The following is an 18,752-nucleotide window of genomic DNA, read 5'->3' as shown; positions in this document are numbered from 1 at the left end:
AAGAAACATTTCACTCTGATTAGCATGCAAAAATGGCTTCTAAAATGTAATTTCGGGCAAATATGCCAGACACTTGTCCTCGGATTAAATAATGATTGTTGACTTTGATTATGTTTCGGATTGTCTGAAAGAAAACGGATCTTCGCCAGTTAATTGGTTAGTCAGGAGAATTTTCCACATTTGAGTGAGAAATGGAGAGAAAAGGCTGCCACCTGAAATCCTCTTCAAATTCGATTTTATTTCTATAGCGCCAAAGACAACAGGGTCGTCTCAAGGCTCTTTTACCGAGAAAAACCCAACAATTTCACTGGAGCAAGCAGAGGAGATGCTGGAAAGGAAAAAATATTTTTTTTAAAGTCCTTTTAAACAGGAAGAAACTTGCAGAAGCAGACTGAGGAGGTGGAGGCTTTCTGCTGTTCCGGGTGGGGTTGGTGGATGGAAGGAGAGAAAAGGACGGAGAGACAGAAGATGGGGAGGGGGTCAACAGTAGTGACTGTGGTCAAAGCTCCAAGATTTGATTCCCGTCTTTTGTGTCCCTCTTCAGGCCTTTTCTTTCTGTGCAGAGATTTTTTTCCCCAAAGCAGTCTGTGTTTCTGTCTCTTTGTCTGCACTCTTTGTTTATTCTCTCTCTCTCTTTCTCTCTCTCTCTCTTTCTCTCTCTCTCTCTTTCTCCCCCAAACCCAGTCGAGATGCCGCGACTTCATTTCTCCTCCCAGTTTTTTTTATTTTTTTGATCAATTCTAAAGCGAGCCATTATGTCGCGATTATTCATTTTATCCGCCTTGACGGACCTCAGATCACCGCACGGGCCAGGCCTTGGCAACAAAAAGACATCAGCAACATCATCTTCACACTGTAATTACCAGGAACGGGGGCTGGGGGGGGAGGGGGGGGGGGGGGGGCGGAGAAATTTCATTTTGATTAGTGAAAAAGCTTTTATTCTCAAACTCACATCCATAATTAATCATTAAATCATGGGAGAGTGAGTGAGAGGGAGCGATTGTGGGGGGGGGGCTTGGTGAAAGGAGGATGGAGGGATGGATACAGAGAGAGAGAGAGAGAGGGAAAAAGGCATGCAATTATCTGCAGAAGTTCGACATCCCCAGTAAATCCACGGAGCTGTCTGACATTGCTAATTAAAGAAGCAATCAAAGGTCCACCTCCAGAGCTTTTGAGAGAAAGACAAGAGAGAGGAAGAAGAAGGAAACAGGACGGAGGAGTAGAAAGGAGGTCTAACGTGGGGAGAGGGGGAGGAGTGGAGTGGAAGGGGGGGGGGGGGTTGGCGGTTGTGGGAAAGAAGAGTGTTATGATCTTTGTTATTGTTTCATATGTCATATGCCCTCTCGGATTCTTGGATGAGGCTCTCACACGCCTCCTCGCTCTCTTCTGTTTTTCCTTTTTGTTTTCTCCCCCCCCTTCTTCTTCTTCTTCCCTGCCTCCTCCCCCTCCTCGTATCTGGCCATCGCGCCGTGATCATTTCTGACCTTCATCCCGGGGAGCGCAAATAGCCAATGATTTACAGCATCGGGGAAATAACCGGCACTCCGACGGAAAAGTAATGCATTAGTCATATCTGGTTAGTGGTTTTCAAAGTTGAAACGATGCATCTTGTGATGCCTTTCTGGGGCGACGTAATCACCGATGTAACCTGCAGTCATCAGGTGTTTCAGGCCCTTTCAGAGCCGGACGCCCTCTCGCTGGCAGCCCTGCTGAGGCTGATCGGGCCTCACTTTGTGCGGCGGCAGCAACCTCCCACACGTTTGCTCTTTTCATCCGCAGCCAAACACACGGATTCTCAGCAGCCCGCCTGTTGCGGTGGATGACGCCGCTCTGGCTTGCCCTCGTGACGCAACCGCACCGCACCGATTCCCGGAGAGGGACTCTTCCTGCGCGGCCCGGAGCTTCCTGCACCTACTGCATTCGCTCGCCGAACTCCCGCGTACTCTTTTTTTTATTTGAGAGGTCCCGTTTACCTCGAAGCGAGTCCTTCAAGTAGTTTATTTATCATTTCCGGGGAAACGTTTGTTAGTCTGGGTTTTGTTACCGTCATTAAGGCCCCGTTTACGTGACTCTTTTGCGTTTTCATTTCCGGAAGGTGTTCACGTTTACGGGGCGAGGTTTTTGAAAATTACAGAAAGTCTGGAAACGGTGTAGCTTTCATGTCGGGCCACTAGTGGGTGTTGTTGGTTGTTTTTGTAGTGAAACTGCACACGCGAGCACAGAGAACACAAACAATGGGATCACCTCATTTGGGTGAAGAAGCAATAAAGGTGGACACTTTGGAGCAATTGTTGTCACTGTCCATCGACTCACACGTGTGCAGAGGAGCGTTTTCAAAAAGTTGCAGTTTCAGTGGCTCCAAATGCAACAAATGTTTTATGTTTTCACACGAAAACTATTGTGTAAACGGGGACTTTTCGACATTATCCTGATCTCTACAAGTTTGCTGTGTTTAGATGCTTAAAATCCTGGAAATCACAGCATCCTATCATACTACTCAAACAGAGCACTGCCAATAGGAAATATCATTACAATATAAGGGTGGACAGTGTTTGCAAACAATGCTGAGGTGGTCCGTCTCAGAGTAGCATCCACACACACACACACACACACACACACACACACAGGATCTAAGATCATAACTCTATAACACTGCCTCCAGCTTTCATTTTTCCACAGAGCCTTCCGAGGCTCAGCAAGAGTCACCCTAGCATCTGTGTCGTGTTAAAAAAGTAAAACGAAATTTAATAAAATGGTTCATGAGACCCCCCCCACCCCCACCCCTACCACGACGCCCACCCCCCCCCCCCCCCCCCCCCCGGTCTCCATGATTTGAACCCACACAGGCTTCATTGAGAATTGGCTGCCTTTAACCTTGTTGCGAGCTTTTTTCCGTCTCGGGTCCACTTTTTGATAGAAGCTGCAGTTTTAGAGATGCCTTGACCCAGTCGTCTCGCCCTCGCCATTTAGTCCACAGGTCCTCACACTTGTGCTTCATTCCCGCTTCCATCGGATTACTCTGAGAGCTGCGCTCACTTCCTGCCTGATATATCGCACCCAATCACAGGAGCTCCGATCGGGAGATAAATCGATGTTATTCAATTCATCTCGGGGGTTATAATGCTATGGATGATGGGTATCTCTCCAGAGGCCGTGGCCTCATTTACTTATTTTTTTTTCTAAATGAATAATGTGATCAGAAGTCAAGAGTGCATGAATAAATACCAAACAAGACAAAAGTGTGACTACACAATATCAGGTTCAAGTGTGTGATTAATAGTTTTACTGAGAATGTTAATAGTTATAATGACACTATTAGAGCCATTGGTGAAAGTCATCTGTGCGTCAACCAAGGCCGTTTTTCATTTAAAATACAGTTTGTATTTATGTATTCAGTTCATCTCTGAAATCAGGTTTTCATACGTGACCCTCCGATCACACTCGACATGAGGAAACCACTTGAAGCTGTGCACCTGAAAGCCGTGTGTGTTATTTCATGTGAGTTTTATTCCTAAGGCTGTAATAATTATTATGACACACACACACACACACACACACGGTCTGAAATCTGAACGTAGTACAGCCAGCGTGGATTAACCCCCCCAATGATGTTTCTCCCTAAATGGCAGGTTTTTTTTTTCTCCACTCCCCCCCCCCCTCTCTCTCTCTCCCCCTGTGGGGGCGCAGACCTCAGGGACAGAAGGTGGACGGAGTTAGTGTGGACCAGATTAGACTAACTCCAGGTCATCTCTCTGTCAGCAGAAAAAGAGCTGAGAGCAGGACACTGACCTGTGCGCTCTCTGACCACTTATAGTGTGTGTGTGTGTGTGTGTGTGCGTGTGTGCGTGTGTGTGTGTGTGTGTGTGGGTGTGTGGGTGTGTGGGTGTGTGTGTGTGTGTCCTTGTCGGGACCAAAATGCTGAGCCTCTCTCCAAGTCTGACGTATTTTCAGGTGTTCAGACCTGGTTACCTTCAGTTACCAGTCAACATTGAGATGAAGGTTTTTGTAAACATGTATTTGTGTTTCTCACACCTGGGAACACACGGATTCCCGTCTACGTACGTTGTGAGAACCTTATCTGTCCATCCAACTTTTTACATGCATTTTTAGATAAATCCATTGTATAAAAGTTAAATTCTCAGATTTGACAATTATGAGGTGCATCCCCAAAAAAATTGTATATCTTGAAAAAGTTCAATATTGTTTGTCAGTTATTTCAGAAAGTCAAACTGTTATTTTATATATATTCATTACACATAAAGTGAATTATTTTAAGCCTTTGTTTCTTGTACTTTTGGTGATTATGGCTTACAGATGATGAAAACCTATAATTCAGTGTCTTCAGAAAATTAGAATATCACATAAAAAAGGATCTTTGAAGCCTGACATTTGTACTTAAAACATCCTTTTTTGATTGGTCTGGTGTGATTTTCAAATTTTCTGAGATATTGAATTCGGGGTTTTCATCATCTGTAAGCCATAATCATTAAAATTACAACAAACAAAGGCTTGAAATATTTCAATCTATGTGTAAATATTCCATCAAATTTCACTATCTGAAATGACTGACAAAAACGATTGAACTTTTTCACGATATTCCACATTTTTGAGATGCATCTGTATAGCCGTGTGTCCTGGGTTAGCTCGTGTCATCTGCCATTAACCGATACAGTAAGTAATGACATCAACACCCTATTTTTTTATTCACGTACTGGCCAACTGTACTTTGTCATTGAAAGCTTTCTTTATTGAGGTACTTGTGACAGTCATTGTAAATTGTCCACCACATCATTTTATACTGTAATTTAATGATTGTTGGACTTTTGCGTCGCATTAAATTCACATTTAGATTCCTGTATGCGAAGAAGAGGGAATGTCAGTTCATTAATGATTTAATGTTTTGTCTATTTTTGTATTTTTTAAGCTTATTGATTAATTTTTTTGGGGCATCAGTTGATCAGAATTAGCAACAGCCTTCTATATTACCATTGTTTCGGGTGTAAAACCATGGCTCCACTCAGACTCCTCTTGATTTCTTTGTCGTAATCTTTTCATTAAAGTTCCAGAAGTAGTTGCATGATGGAATAATTCTTCCTGCCCAGTGCTGAAAGTGCAGGTCAGCTGTCATGTCATGGGGAAAATGTCCAGTGCGATTACACCCGGACACTCGCCGCATTCCAAACTGAACTACAGTCTGTCCACTGTGAGAAAAAAAAACACACACATTTCCCTGCCTGTAAGGCTTCATCAGTGTTATGTGAAGTGGTTTGGCGGGGGCACGGATGCAACAAATGTTCCTGCTGCTCTGTTGGTGTGAAGAGAACTGAAAATGCTCATTCACTGCCTTTTCTTCAATTCTCAGTCTTCAGCTGAGTCATCTCCTGTCATTTCCTCTTATCTATTGACTCCCGCCTTCTGCCTCTCCAGCCGAGTTCCCGGGATCCTGTTTATCTTTTTACTGACTCACTTGTAATTTGACACCGGCCTCGTCGTTTTGCACGCTCCAGAGCAGATGTATCAAGAAAGCTTTGACAAATTAAAGTTCAACTCGTGCAAAACATTTCCAAGCTCAGCCCTCACAATTCTAAACCTGCTTTTTTTGTTATGTATTATTAACAAAAATAAATGAGTAATTTGAACTTTTGTAGAATAATTTTGTGTCAAACAGGCCACCTCTTTCTTTATGTATGGCACACTGAAATACAAGTAAGGTAGGCTAACCCAACTAAACTACAACGAAAGTTTTGAAATTCTTCAAACGACAAAATTACTGCAGATTTTTATTGGAATTTTTGGTGTTTAAACCTTGTATCCTGCCACTAACATGTAAAGATTTAGATATTGAGTTTGGTTAATGTGACTTTCCCCCAATTAGGCTTTGACATTGGGATTTTTTGCATAACTTACCTTGAACTGGTGGAGAGATAATGAAGAAAACATCATGATTAGCCTTCCTACCTTGCTAAAGCTCTTCTCTCAATTGTAGAATGTATAAAGCTATAGAAAAGCTCTCGGCCGTTCACTGGAGACAAAAAAAAAACCCTGAAACATAAACATCAGCTGATCATAGAAACAGCAGCCCTCATTTTCTTCAAGATATTCACTGCATTCTCCCTCCTCCCGGACAAAGTCACCGATGAATTAATATTGGCCTTTCAGAGCCGCCGTACTGCTCCCAGAGCCCAGGAGGCCCTCTGTCAGTCTGTGCCCTCATTCTTTTCTGTTTATTCGTCCTTGGGGTGTATTCAGTGCTTCTCCATCTCTCTCTCTGCCCTGTCCACCCTGGTGTCAATCTGGCTGCGGTATAATTGGTTGTTTTTTGGTCGGCCGGCCTGTCCTCCGTGGCGTTGATTCATGGCGTTTGTAAAGGTGACAGTAGCGGCTGTCCCTATCAGACAAAGTAGAGCCATCACTGGCTGGACCTCGGCTGACCCGCTCGCTCGCGCACACACGTGCACACACGTCCATGCCCGTCCATACACGTCCACACACGTCCACACACGTCCGTACACACACACACGTAGGAAACGAACACAGTCCTGAGGCCTCTCGGAGGAGGAGGAGGAGGAGGAGGAGGAGGAAGAGACAGGTAAGGTCATCATGTTGCACAGCTCCACCAGAAGAGACTGTATAACACGTATAAACACACACGTAGGCCATCTTCATATGACGGTGTGTACAAAATGACACGTAATGTCATTTAACAGGTAGAAGAATCAACCTTACTAGTAATGCATTTTCTAACTGTTTGCACATTTCTTGTCTTTCCTACTCATGAGTCCTTAAGAGCTGAATGTAACAAGTACATTTCTCCATTGTGAGATCAATAAAGTCTTGTCTTATCTTATCTTATCTTATCTTATAAATCTAAGCTTGACAAGTATTTAATGTGTACTTTTAGGCCTTATAGCAGGAGCGTCAAACATAAGGCTCGTGGGCCAAAACCAGCCTGTAAGAGGCTCCAATAGGGCAAAACCACTAAATAAATGGGAAAACATAGATTTTTTTTTTTTTAACAAATTTATTAAAAGTAGCAAACACAACACTGAGACCCCACCAATTATAGTAATTGTCTCGTGGACATTGTTTGGTTTTGTGAAAAGGTAGACATTTTTAATATACATACGTTGCGCCTCAACAAAGCATGGGAAAAGGTATCATGGCATTATATTAGTGGCCCGGCCCACTCACGGTGAATTTGGAGCATACTGCATGTGGCCCCTGGACTGAAATGTGTTTGCCACTCTTGTCTTAGCTACTGTCTGTCTTAACGAGCACTTTGGTCAAATGTAGTTTTTCCATGTCACAGGTATAAGTCCCATGTTACTGCAACTTTTTTATTTGGAAACAAGCACTGCTTGCAGTTGTGGCAAACTACCAGTGGTTTCCATGAAGTTTTCATTCCCTCCACGAGGATTGCAGAAGTCACAGGGGCTCAAATTGTGATTTATCAATAAGTATTATAAAATCGTAAAGATCGATGCATGTAGATTTTATTTGGATTATGATCCCTCAAAGCACGTATTCGTTCACAAACCTGGAGAGTCACACGAAAAACCCTCGTATGCCATCCTATGTGACCTGGATACACCCAGAAGTGACATTTTATCTACTTAGCAGTGTCACCTTCAGAAACCTCTACACACGCACACACACACACACACACGCACATACTACTTCGTGTGTAAAAATCTCCCCACAAATAACAGCCGTATGCGTGTCAGCTTTAGGGGTCTCCATCATGCTCTTTTTAAGGCGCTGGCTTCATATCTATAATTGAAGGTAATCGGCTGGTAAAAGGATTGTAAAGGGTTTTTGTGCAGAATTGATCATAAGCTTGGGCTTTTTCATGGTCCTGCCACTGACCTTGTAATTGATTTGGTGCCCCTCCCCCCCCCCCCCCCCCAACCCCCCGCTTGTGTTATGGTTCCATACAGTATAATTGACTTTGCTCGCCGCACTGTCCACTCATGTTGATTCCTTCTGTCTTTCCCCGCGTGTCTGCGCTTCCTCACGTCGCAGACGTGTCGAGGATTACAGCCCGCTTATTTACAAACCACAAAACCCGGCGTCCTCGCAAACGTGCCGGGACGGGATGGCCAGCCGCTGTGTGTGTGCGCCGGCCTGATTACATGCGAGCGGGCTGGCTGGCGTTGGCTGCGAGCTGACCTGTGTTACAGCGAGCGTAATTGATTGTGTGTGCGCCGGTGTCTCGGTGTTAAGGTTAATTTCTCTAACTGCTGGTAAGTGCTGTCTGACCGCTCCCCCGGCGGCCTCTCCGAGCTGAAGTAATGCCACTTAGAGGCCCCGGGCCCCCCGCCGCCGGCCAGCCCATCGATCGGCTGATCAATAACGGCATCTGTACCGCGCACCGAGCATGGCGGGCTCCCTCGCTGACCCCCACGCTAACGCAACACGCAGAGTGCAAGGCTGGAGACGCGTAGCACAAATAGTTACCCACCGCGGCGCAGGGATCGCCTGAAAGGGGCTGCAGCAGCGGCGCCCCCTGCAGAATCAGGCGGAGTTTAAATGTAGGAGCGTTTCATTCGGTGGGAGTTATCCTTTCAGCACCATTGACTCCGCATACGCATGTATGGAGTTTCAAAATAAATAATAGGTTAATGGAGATTTATTTACTCTTTCAAAAACCTCTATGAAAATGACAATTAACAAAAAGTCTCGTGAAAATGAATGGGAGCCTTACGTAATGTTGTTTTCATGACTCATTTGGATGTTTCTCGGCTCAGAATTCTTTTCTTTTTGCATTAAATTTCTGTTTTCTTTCATTCGACGCCCTAACCCAAAGCAGATTCTTCTGGCACGGAGTCTATTCTTGTGCGTCGTACACGCTCAACCGCAGTGCACTTGGCTCTGAGCACCTCCAAAACGCAGCGCTGACCTCCGCTCCCCGAACGCCCGCCTTTGCCGCTGCTACTTTGCTATTCAAATGCCGTTCATGCTTCGATGAATCACACCAAAAAGCTGCAGAGCGTCCCAGTAGAGCACGTGTTTTCTGATCATTTGGCTCAGGCGCCGTGAAAATTTTGTTGAATTCTGCAATTGATAATATTCAACAGCAGATTCCTTATTTTTTTATTTTATTTTATTTGTTATTCGGTCCACGTTTTCTGCCATGTGACAGTTTGTCACCGTTGCCAAATGGGACTGGTTGATCAACGTAAGGCCTCGGCTTCGCCTGTGGACGTCGAGCGGTGGCGGAAGCAATTTTCATTGGAAGCAATTGTTGCGTTTGGCACGGAATCAGATAAAGAGTAGGATTGTAATACAGCAGGAGAAACAGCAGGGTTACACTCTCCACTCACCCGTCTCAAAGTGCTTTTCACCGTTCGCCCATTGGGACGGGGAGTCAAACCCACAACATCTCACCACCTGAGCCACGGCCACCCTCAAAGGTATCAAGTTTATGCAAAAATCAAAGGAATTCTCTTTTGTGTCGACACCAACCCCCCCCCCGATTGGACAGCCAAGGCCAGTTGGGTCTCGGCATGCGAAGGGATAGAAGCCTCCAGACAGCCTAAACTATAAGATCAGTTTGAGTTAGACAATCTAAATGACACCACAAAGTCGCCTCAAGGCACTTTTACAGACAAAAACCCAACAATTCCACACGAGCAGGCAAGGGGAAAGGAAAAACTGTCTTTTCACAGGAAGAATCCTGCAGAACCAGAGGTGGAGACGTTCTGCTGTTCCGGTAGAAAGAGGGAAAAGGACAAGACCGAGGGGTTCAAACCGTGGTTCGGGTCAATGTTCCCTGATTTTTCTCCATAAGGAGAGAACACATACTAAAACGTACAGTTTTGAGTCTCATACCTCCCACATCTCCACCAGCTCCTGATTCGGCTTTCACATCAAAACCTTCCCGGAGACGTTTCTCTCTGTCATTTGGAAATCAAACTGACACCACTGCCTGTTCCTGCATCCTCGTCTCGCCCCTGTTGTTTCATTCCTCTCAGGGAGCCTCCATCTTGTTTCAGATCACAGCCAATAAAGCAGCCTGCCGCTCTCTCTCTCCTCCCGCTCGCTCTCATTCTCCCTCTGACTTCCTGTTAAAGGAATCAGTCAGTCAGAACACTCAAAACACATATTAAACAGGCATCAGCTCCTCGCCGGGGCCAAATCACGCTGTTCAAATGTTGTTCTTCCACCGGGAGCGCAGGACAACTGAAGAGATGGGATCTGCAACATTAACTTGATTCACGGCTGCGGCGACTGAGTGACACTCCATAAACCTCAGCGGGCCGCCGCCGGGCCCCGCCGACAGCACCCCATGGCTAATGTGACACACACCAGCAACGCATAGCCTTACCACCCACACACACACACACACACACACACACACACACACACACACAGAGGCTCATAAACACACACACAAGAAGGCAGACACAAATACAAGCAGAGACGTACATGGGTAAAGCCTGACCTTAACCCTCCACCCACATGTCCACATACACATACAGTAATAGTACATACATGCATTAACATGCATTTGGCAGAGACTGGGGAAAAATTAAGCTTTCGTAAGCTTAAACGTACACATTCTGTGAGGAGTTCACACACTGATATGTTCTGGCTCACACACACATACACACACACACACACACACACACACACACACACACACACACACGAGCATGCGGGTTTTATGGTAATGTGGTCAAAACTGCAGAGCCATTGAGTTATTGTCCTCTCCAGCCGACCTCTCAGCTAGTAGCGTTTTGGCGTAGGCAGTTAGCACCAGCCCCGTAGCGCTGTGTGTGTGTGTGTGTGTGTGTGTGTGTGTGTGTGTGTGTACTTCTTGTGCAGCACCAACTCCCTCCACACACGAGCCCCACATACTGTACGAACAGGAAGCTCTGAATTGATGTTCGCCACTCAGACGTGTTTCCTGATCATTGCAGCAGAGCAGCACTTTTTTTTTTTAGAGGTAGTTTGCTGCTAAAGATTGTTTTTTTAGTTTCAGAAAGGTTTCGCGTTTACATGGCAGCGTTTTAAAAAACATTGTCCATTTTCATGGAAACAGTGAAAACACAAAAAAACTGAAAAAAACGGCGAAATCCCAGGAGGATAAGGACGGGAAGTCATGACACGCTGGAGGCCACCATTGTTGTCATTGTCCATCTGCTAGCACATGTGCAGAAGAACGATTTACTACGGTGGTGATCGTGTGGAGTTGCTGCTCTTCTTCCACGTTTGAGGAATTTTTGGTGAATTTGCATTTTCCACGTGGACAGAGTCGGGAGTGCTTTTGAAAAGTTGTGTTTTACACTGTTTCCATAAAGACGGAGTTGGAGCACTTTCAAAAAGCCCCCCCCCCCTTCCGTTTCCACGGAGACAGAGCATTCTTTAAAAGTTCCATCTTGGGAACCTTTGTTCAAAACGTTGTTGTCAATGGAAACCCCAAAACAGAATTTTTTTTTTTTTTTTTTTTTTTTATACACATGAAAATGTTAAAGTGGCTTTAATGTGAAGCACATTACATATTTGCATCTGGATGTTTTTTTTAGTTTATTTTTCATCAGAATCCTTCAAATTTTATCTGATGTTACAAAAGCTAAAGCTGATTTGTCCTTCAGTAAGAACCCTCATCCCTTCATCTGACTGCTTTAGAATGTTAATATTGCCAATTGTATGTTGTCTTCAGGATTATATCAATATCTCTGGCATGAATAAAATATCTCTATTCAATTCTATTCTATTCTACACAATACTGCTCCATGTGTACCTACATGAAGCTTTGCAGTCCCGCCACCTTTTCACAGTAATTTGTTGGTCCAATGAGACGTTTCTCTGCTTTCTATTTCCACTTTCAGGTGTCGTGTTTCTCTTTAGCTCAAATTACACAAAGCAGTCGATGTGACGTTTTCTCTAAACATTTCATTACACTTTAAAGATTTCAAGATTTGATGGATTAGATAATTCTATTCACATTAAATAACGGCAGAAACAAAGAAATTCACCTTGTGCATCTTTGCGTGAAAGTGCACAGTCTCTTAACTCCGTTTTAACTTCCCCATTATCCTTTTTTTTTCCTTCCCTTTGATGCGTACATTTGTAAATTCGCCATCATTTATCAAGCTCATTATGACTCAGCAGCAGCGAATAACTTCTTTTTTTTTTTCTCGCATAAATCAAACGAGCCGCTGAGAAAAGTGATCTCTTGTCCTAATTTAAAAAAAAAAAAAATTCTCCTGGATTAAAGCGAGCTCATGCAGACAGGTGGAAGTAATGTCCAGTTTTTGATTATATTTCTTTTAACTGATTTTTATGTTTAAGTGTGGAGATAAATCACTGGACGGAGTGATTTGTAGCTCTTTTTGGGAGATAATTAACTACAGGAAACCTACAGAAGGGGAATGTGGAGACGTGTGTTGCCACAAAACTGCCAGAAAAAAACCTATTTTGTTGCCTTAATAGTACATTTCAAAGTCAATTTGGTTATTTATTCTTTAATGTTCTATTTATAGATTTTATTTTTAGTTGGAAAATCCCCTAAGAAAGTCTGCTAAATTCTCCAAAACATCAAAATGAAGCCCAACAATGGTGGACACAGCAAAATAAAAACAAATAAGGAGTTTTTCAAATCTGCTCTAGATCTTAGTATGTTTTGTTTCTTTTTTTTTTTTTTTTGGGGGGGGGGGGGTGTTTCTTCCAAGAACCCAAGTTTGGAACAACTTTCATCTTCTTTCTTCATTTCTCTGGGAAGTTGTGTAGACTTCTAGCACATGCTGGATTACTTTTCCTCCGATACTCATTAACCAACGTCATCAGAAAGTGAGAGACTTGGTGTTTCTGGTCAAATATCAACTTTGTGTGATCTGATCGCTTCCCTCAAGGGTAAAATCTTCCACCTGTAACACATCAACTTTTACCAAAATATCCAAAAGATAAAACTTAAGATCTGTTTTATTATGTTATTACCTTAAAACTTTCTTCTTCTTTTTTTTTTTTGCAAAGTTTGTCAACTTGTGTGGTTAGAACTGTGCCAGCTTCCAAGTGCAAAGCGTCAATTGTGACAGAAACTCTGCAAACAAGGGTCAATGTGGACTGGTGGTGACGATAATCCGCGTTTGCGCTTCAGTTATTGTGCACGAAGTTCACGCGTCGCCCCAGGCGTGAACAGACCCCCCCCCCCCCCCCCCCACCCCACCCCTTCTTCACTGTCTCCCAATTCCCCTGTTTCTGCATAGATTAGCCTACAAGTGTCTGAGCCAGCCGCTGTTTAAACAATGGCATTTCTAACACTGTTCCTATCACCTTGGAAACGCCATGGCAACCTGTGATCTGAGGGAGCACAGTGTGGCTCAATTAGCACCAGCACGTATCTCACCACAGCTTTCCGCCAGCCCGATCTCCATATTCCCTCTCTCTTCATGCATTAAGTGACAAAAAATATGTGAAGTGTTACTTCACCTTTTATGTCAACTTAGCTTTCCAAGTAGCTTCCTTCTTTCTTTCCTTTTTTTTTTGTCTTTCTTCCTTCGTGGGTTCACCATTTGTGGTTTACCAGGGACTTTAAGGAAGTTAATATGCATCGCCATGTATGGTTTGACCTGCAGTTGCCATTTTGTTTTGGCACATTAGGAAGTGATCCTTGACAATAACGGCTATTTCGTCAGAAATGAGTCTAATATTCGCTTTAAATGTCTCGGTTGCATTTAGCGGCCAGAAACTAACGCGCCCCGTGTCTGTGTCCCGCAGGTATTGTGTCCAAGTCTTTCGAGTGTCGCCTGAAAGGCCAGGGCGCCACTTTCGTGGAGGCAGAGTTGGTGGAATCCCCGGTGCACAAGAAGGGCTCATCGGACCTGTCCGGCCACGAGGACTCCATCCAGCAGGTCATCATCATCCAGGGCTACGGTGACGGCGAGGTGGCCATCGACCAGGCCCTGGAGGAGTCGGCCGCCGCCACCCTGCAGACCCTGGCCATGGCCGGCCAGGTGGCCGAGGTGCTGCACATCACCGAGGACGGACAGGTCATCGCCTCGGGCAGGGAGGTGGCGTCGGCGGGGGCGCACCTGGCTGCGGGCAACACCCAGTACGTGGTCCTGGAGTCCGGGGAGGCCAGGAAGGAGCTCCGGGCGGCGGCCAGGGGAGGCGGGACCGCGGGTCAGGGCCACGTCGTCTCCGAGTCGTCCACGGCGCTGGACGCCCTGCTCAGCGCCGTCAGCGAGATGGGCCACCAAGAGGAAGTCCACGTCCAAGCGGAGGGGCCCGTCATCCACCAAGTCCTCTCGCCGGCGGAGGCGGCGGCCGTGCAGGCCGGCGTGAACGCGGGAGCGCAGGCGCCGGTGAAGCAGGAGCGGGAGGAGGAGGTGCAGGTGATCCGCGAGGCGGGCCAGGAGGCGATGCAGGAGGTGCTGCACCTGGCCGCGTCCCAGATGATGAAGGAGGGTCTGACCCAGGTCATCGTCAACGACGAAGGCACGCACTACATCGTGACCGAGCTGGACAACTGCACCTTGCAGGTGGAGGGCAGCGTGTACGGCGAGGCCGCCGCGGGCCAGGTGGAGGCGCAGCCGGTGGAGCAGCAAGGCGGGGAGGAGATGGTGGTCTACCTGGACGGAGCTCCTCATGACATCGTCCTGGAGGGGTAGGAACCAGAGGACTGGCCAGAAGAACATCGTCCGTTGCTTTTTTTTTTTTTTTTTCGTTTTTTGGTTAGCATTCGATCGAACGTTTGCTTTACGTGACGCCGCCTCCCGCCTGACTCCCACGCCGCTTCACGCCGTTTTCTACAATCTTCTCTCGGGCTAAACTCAGGTTAAACATCCTTCACGTAAAGCGGCGCTGACTGAGCAAAACTTGTGCTCCATCAGGACGAGATTTAACGTCACACGTGTGCTTCCTCCTCAAGTATATATTTTTTTTTTTTTTTTAACCTGCGGTCAACATTCTGATAATTCATTCTCCAGAAAAACTGTGTGTTTTGTTCTGTTTTTGTTTTGGGTTTTTTTTTTTTTTGCCTATATGTTGTTATTTTGAATCGTGCAGTGTGACACACTGGTTTAATTGTATTTCTGTTCACTCATCTTTTGTAGTGTGTCATCAGTCAATTGGTTTCAAAGAATTTCAAATTGTTGGTGATTCATGAGGAATAAAAACTCTTGTCGACATCATTTCACTTGTTCTATGAATTAAAAGAGTTAAAGTGCTTTTCGCGCGAAATTCCAGTTTGTCCATCGGTATGACTGTACTTCTTATGTGTGGCGTCAGGAATATCCCTCCCGGGGCCAGTCCATCTGGACAAAACTCAATAAGTGTTTAACACCGATTCTGAAACCATGTTTGGCTTAAACGTAGAAAAATCGCCCCAAAAATCAAATTATTATGTGTTATTTTTGTGTTTTTTGAATGGAATTTAATTTCCGACAATAAAAAAAAAAAAAAATGGAGCCAAATTTTGAACAAATATCTTTTTGTTTTTAATCGTCGCATGGATTTCCTCATCGATACCGCAATTACCGGACATGTACAGTGAGGCGCCGTCATGCGGCAGCACATGCATCAGGCGACGGCTCCCATCACGCTTTCTGATCACTAACACAGTCATTATCATCACCATTATCATTATCGTCATCGTGATCACCATCATCCTAATCGTCATCCTCTCATCTCTTCCCCCGTCAGGACCATTCTTCGCATACAAGACGCTCATCCTTTCTTCTTCCCCCCCAGCAGCATTCAGCACTGGAGGGAGAATCAATATTCATTTAGGCCCCGACACAGGCCTGCGCTCTGATGGAGTGAGTGGGAGAGCGCTATGACGGCTGCAAACACAATGGCCAACCGCTGAAAGTGGAGAGAGAAAGCACTCGTACACACCGAGGGCATCAAAAGATCATCTTTTTAACACACGCACACACACACACACTTGTGTGTGGCGCATGCAGAGCGGAGAAGGTGGGCAGAGGTAGAAAGTGGTGGAGGAGTGGGCAGGGGAGAGCAAAAAATGTGAGAGTATTACAGATGGATGGAGAGACCGAGAGAGAGAGAGAGGTGAGGCCAGAGGAGCGGTAAAGTCTGCGGCCACATGGAGAGAGAGAAGGGAGGCTGTGATTTCACATAACACCTGTCTGCCTCCGACTCCCGGCCTCGCATTGATGAACCTGAACTTTTTTTTTCTCATGCGTTTTTCTTTTTGTCTTCTGCAATCTCTCCGTTCAGCTCAGAGGTTCACGTTCAAACTGAGGTCAGAGTTTGTCGACGCGAAGCTTTCAAAGATAGAAGACGCATGCGGTGATGGCAGGAGTGTGTGTGTGTGTGTGTGAAGCAGGTTTCAGAATACAAAGACCCCATGGGCACGACGTTTCAAGTGAAAATGCATCTTTTTTGTGTTTTCGTTGCAGAAAAGTTTTGCATGTTTCTATGGAAATGCTGAACAAAGCATGTCAGGACACTTGTGGGTGCTGTTGTTTGTTTTTGTAATGAAACCACACGTGTGCAGAGAACGATCCGCTATAAACTCTCGCAGTGGTGAGATCATGGGCATTCACGGAGCAACTTTTTGAAAGTGATCACATGGAACAAGTAGAAACGCTGTAAATGGTGTAGTTTTCATTTTGGGCCACTAGCGGGTGCTGTTGGTTGTTTTTATAATGGAAAACCACACGCACATGCGCACAGAGATCAATACGCTAGAAACATTAACAATGGCGACTACTTCCTTGTTTCACAGAGACAGAGTCAGAGCATTTTAGAAAATGTCTACTCTGGGAACTGTTTTGAAAAAGCTGTAATTTAAACGGACACCCAAAACACAACAAGAAAAGTTTTCCTTTTTTTATTGTCCATAGGCTACTGTATGAGCAGAAGAACTATTTATTACGGCCGTGATTCACAAGTGCAGTAGCAGCGTTTCCAAAAAGTTGTGTTTTCCTTCGTTTTCATGGAGACGACAAACAAAAAGTTGCATTTTCATTTTCAGAGTCAAATAAATCTTATAATATGTTGTTTTTCCTCAAATATCTTTGTGTATGTCTATTTGAAGCCAATTGATTTGGAGTGGTTGTATAGTTTTAATACTTTTAATGGATCTTCACTGACTTTTGGTTGGATTTGATTTGATTTTGTGGATAGAGAATTGTCCAAAAAAATGTGCAATGAGTGATTCCTGGCCCTTTTCATGCAGAAAACTTTCATGATCTGGTAAAACTGAGGAGACGTCAGAGTACAGTGTTTGTGAGCACGAAGGTCTATTCCTCTGCTTGCTAGCAGTTTTTAAAATGTTTTTAGACATTTTATAAATGATGTAGGTTTATGGTAGTGGGACGATAATGACAGCCACAACAATATGGGGGAGAAAAAAAACTTCTCTATCATTATATTACAAAAAATAACATGTCTGTCTTCTTTCCCTGGATGAAAACCTTTATTTGAAATATTAACAGGTGTTTCATGAAGTTGAGCGCATCGACTCAGATATATTAATTGTTAATGTTTGACTTTGTTTGAATCTCAGAACCAAAGAAAACATGAAAACACTTTACGTTATTATTTCAGGTGATAGAGTCAGATTGTCAAGCGTTTTAGAGAACTAATGTTATTCACCTCACATGACATATAGTCAGAATTATTATGGCTGATCAGGCATTTCAGATTATTTATTTTTAAATGATGTAATAAGTCTGATAATGTTGCCAATTTCCACAGTAAATATAGACGTTTATATCAAGTGTTGTAGTCGAACACGAGGCCTGTGGGATCCCCAGTTCGAGTCCCGGTTTATGTGGGTTTTTCCCCCGAAACTGTTCCCTACTTTTTCCATCAGTGTGTGTGTGTGTGTGTGTGTGTGTGTGTGTGTGTGTGTGTGTGTGTGTGTGTGTGTGTGTGTGTGTGTGTGTGTGTGTGTGTGTGTGTGTGTGTGTGTGTGTGTGTGTGTGTGTGTGTGTGTGTGTGTGTGTCGTGACTCAGAGTCACCCGGGTTCCACTTCAGTCCCCTGGATATCGTCGTACGTCGCATTCTTGACGGAGGTCAAACTGTGTTTTTAGGTTACATTGTTCATCTTAAAGTGCATTCAGTTGGGTTTTTTTTTTAACGATACCTTCATCAAACCAACATGAGCGCTGACGGGAGATTTTCATTAAACCTTTTACCGGTGATTGTTAAAGGTTTTTCTGAATATTCTCGTCCATCCAGTCTTTTCTTTCCACCGACATGCACCGTCTCACACAAAGCGTGTGACCTCTGTTATCTCTTCTTCTTCTCTTTTTTAATCCTGAATAGGAATGTGTGTAACACTGGTACATTAGCGGACGTGTGTGTGTGTGTGTGGGCGTGCTTGTATACAGCACGGTGCGCCTCCCCGCCCTCCCGGTGTCTCTCCCTAATCAGAGCTGGATGGCTCATTATTAACTGCAGCAGGCCACTCGTGTGACATGGAAGAGGGAGAAATTAGCAGCTGTCATCCAGTGATGAGTTCATTTCCTGACAGGCCGCCGCTCCGAAGAGTCCTGCTGCAGACGACCAGACGGCTGATGGAAACCTGCCGCTGGAGCTTAATTGGAGAGCCGGAAAAGGCCAGGGTGGGGGAGGAGGGGTGGAGGGGAGGGGAGTGGGGTGGGGGTTCGGAGAACGGAGAGATCAGGATAAAGACGTGCGAGCAAGTGTGGGTGGAATGTGGAAATATTCTGCTCCGTAACTCAAGATCTCACGAGAGAAATGTGACTGCTGTGATATCAGTGTGTAGAAAGTGCAGGTTCAGATGGCTTTAATGTACCATGAGCTCTTTTAT

At 45.0% G+C, this 18,752-nt stretch overlaps 1 protein-coding gene across 1 annotated transcript in view; it reads left to right on the top strand.

Moving 5' to 3' along the window:
- znf407 (zinc finger protein 407) overlaps nt 1-14,615 on the top strand; it is a gene marked incomplete at both ends in the record, with an annotated part of 154,079 nt that extends 139,464 nt beyond the window's left edge. The window contains one exon of the mRNA XM_080500569.1: nt 13,723-14,615. Within this exon, the coding sequence (XP_080356695.1) occupies nt 13,723-14,615 (893 nt within the window). The remainder of the gene's footprint in view (nt 1-13,722) is intronic.
- Nucleotides 14,616-18,752: the final 4,137 nt, after the last annotated feature.

The sequence above is a fragment of the Blennius ocellaris genome (assembly GCF_963422515.1).
Source record: "Blennius ocellaris genome assembly, chromosome: 8".
In the NCBI taxonomy this organism is placed as follows: domain Eukaryota; kingdom Metazoa; phylum Chordata; class Actinopteri; order Blenniiformes; family Blenniidae; genus Blennius; species Blennius ocellaris.
Note: the sequence above shows the minus strand (reverse complement) of the source record. Positions and strands in the feature narration are given on the sequence as shown.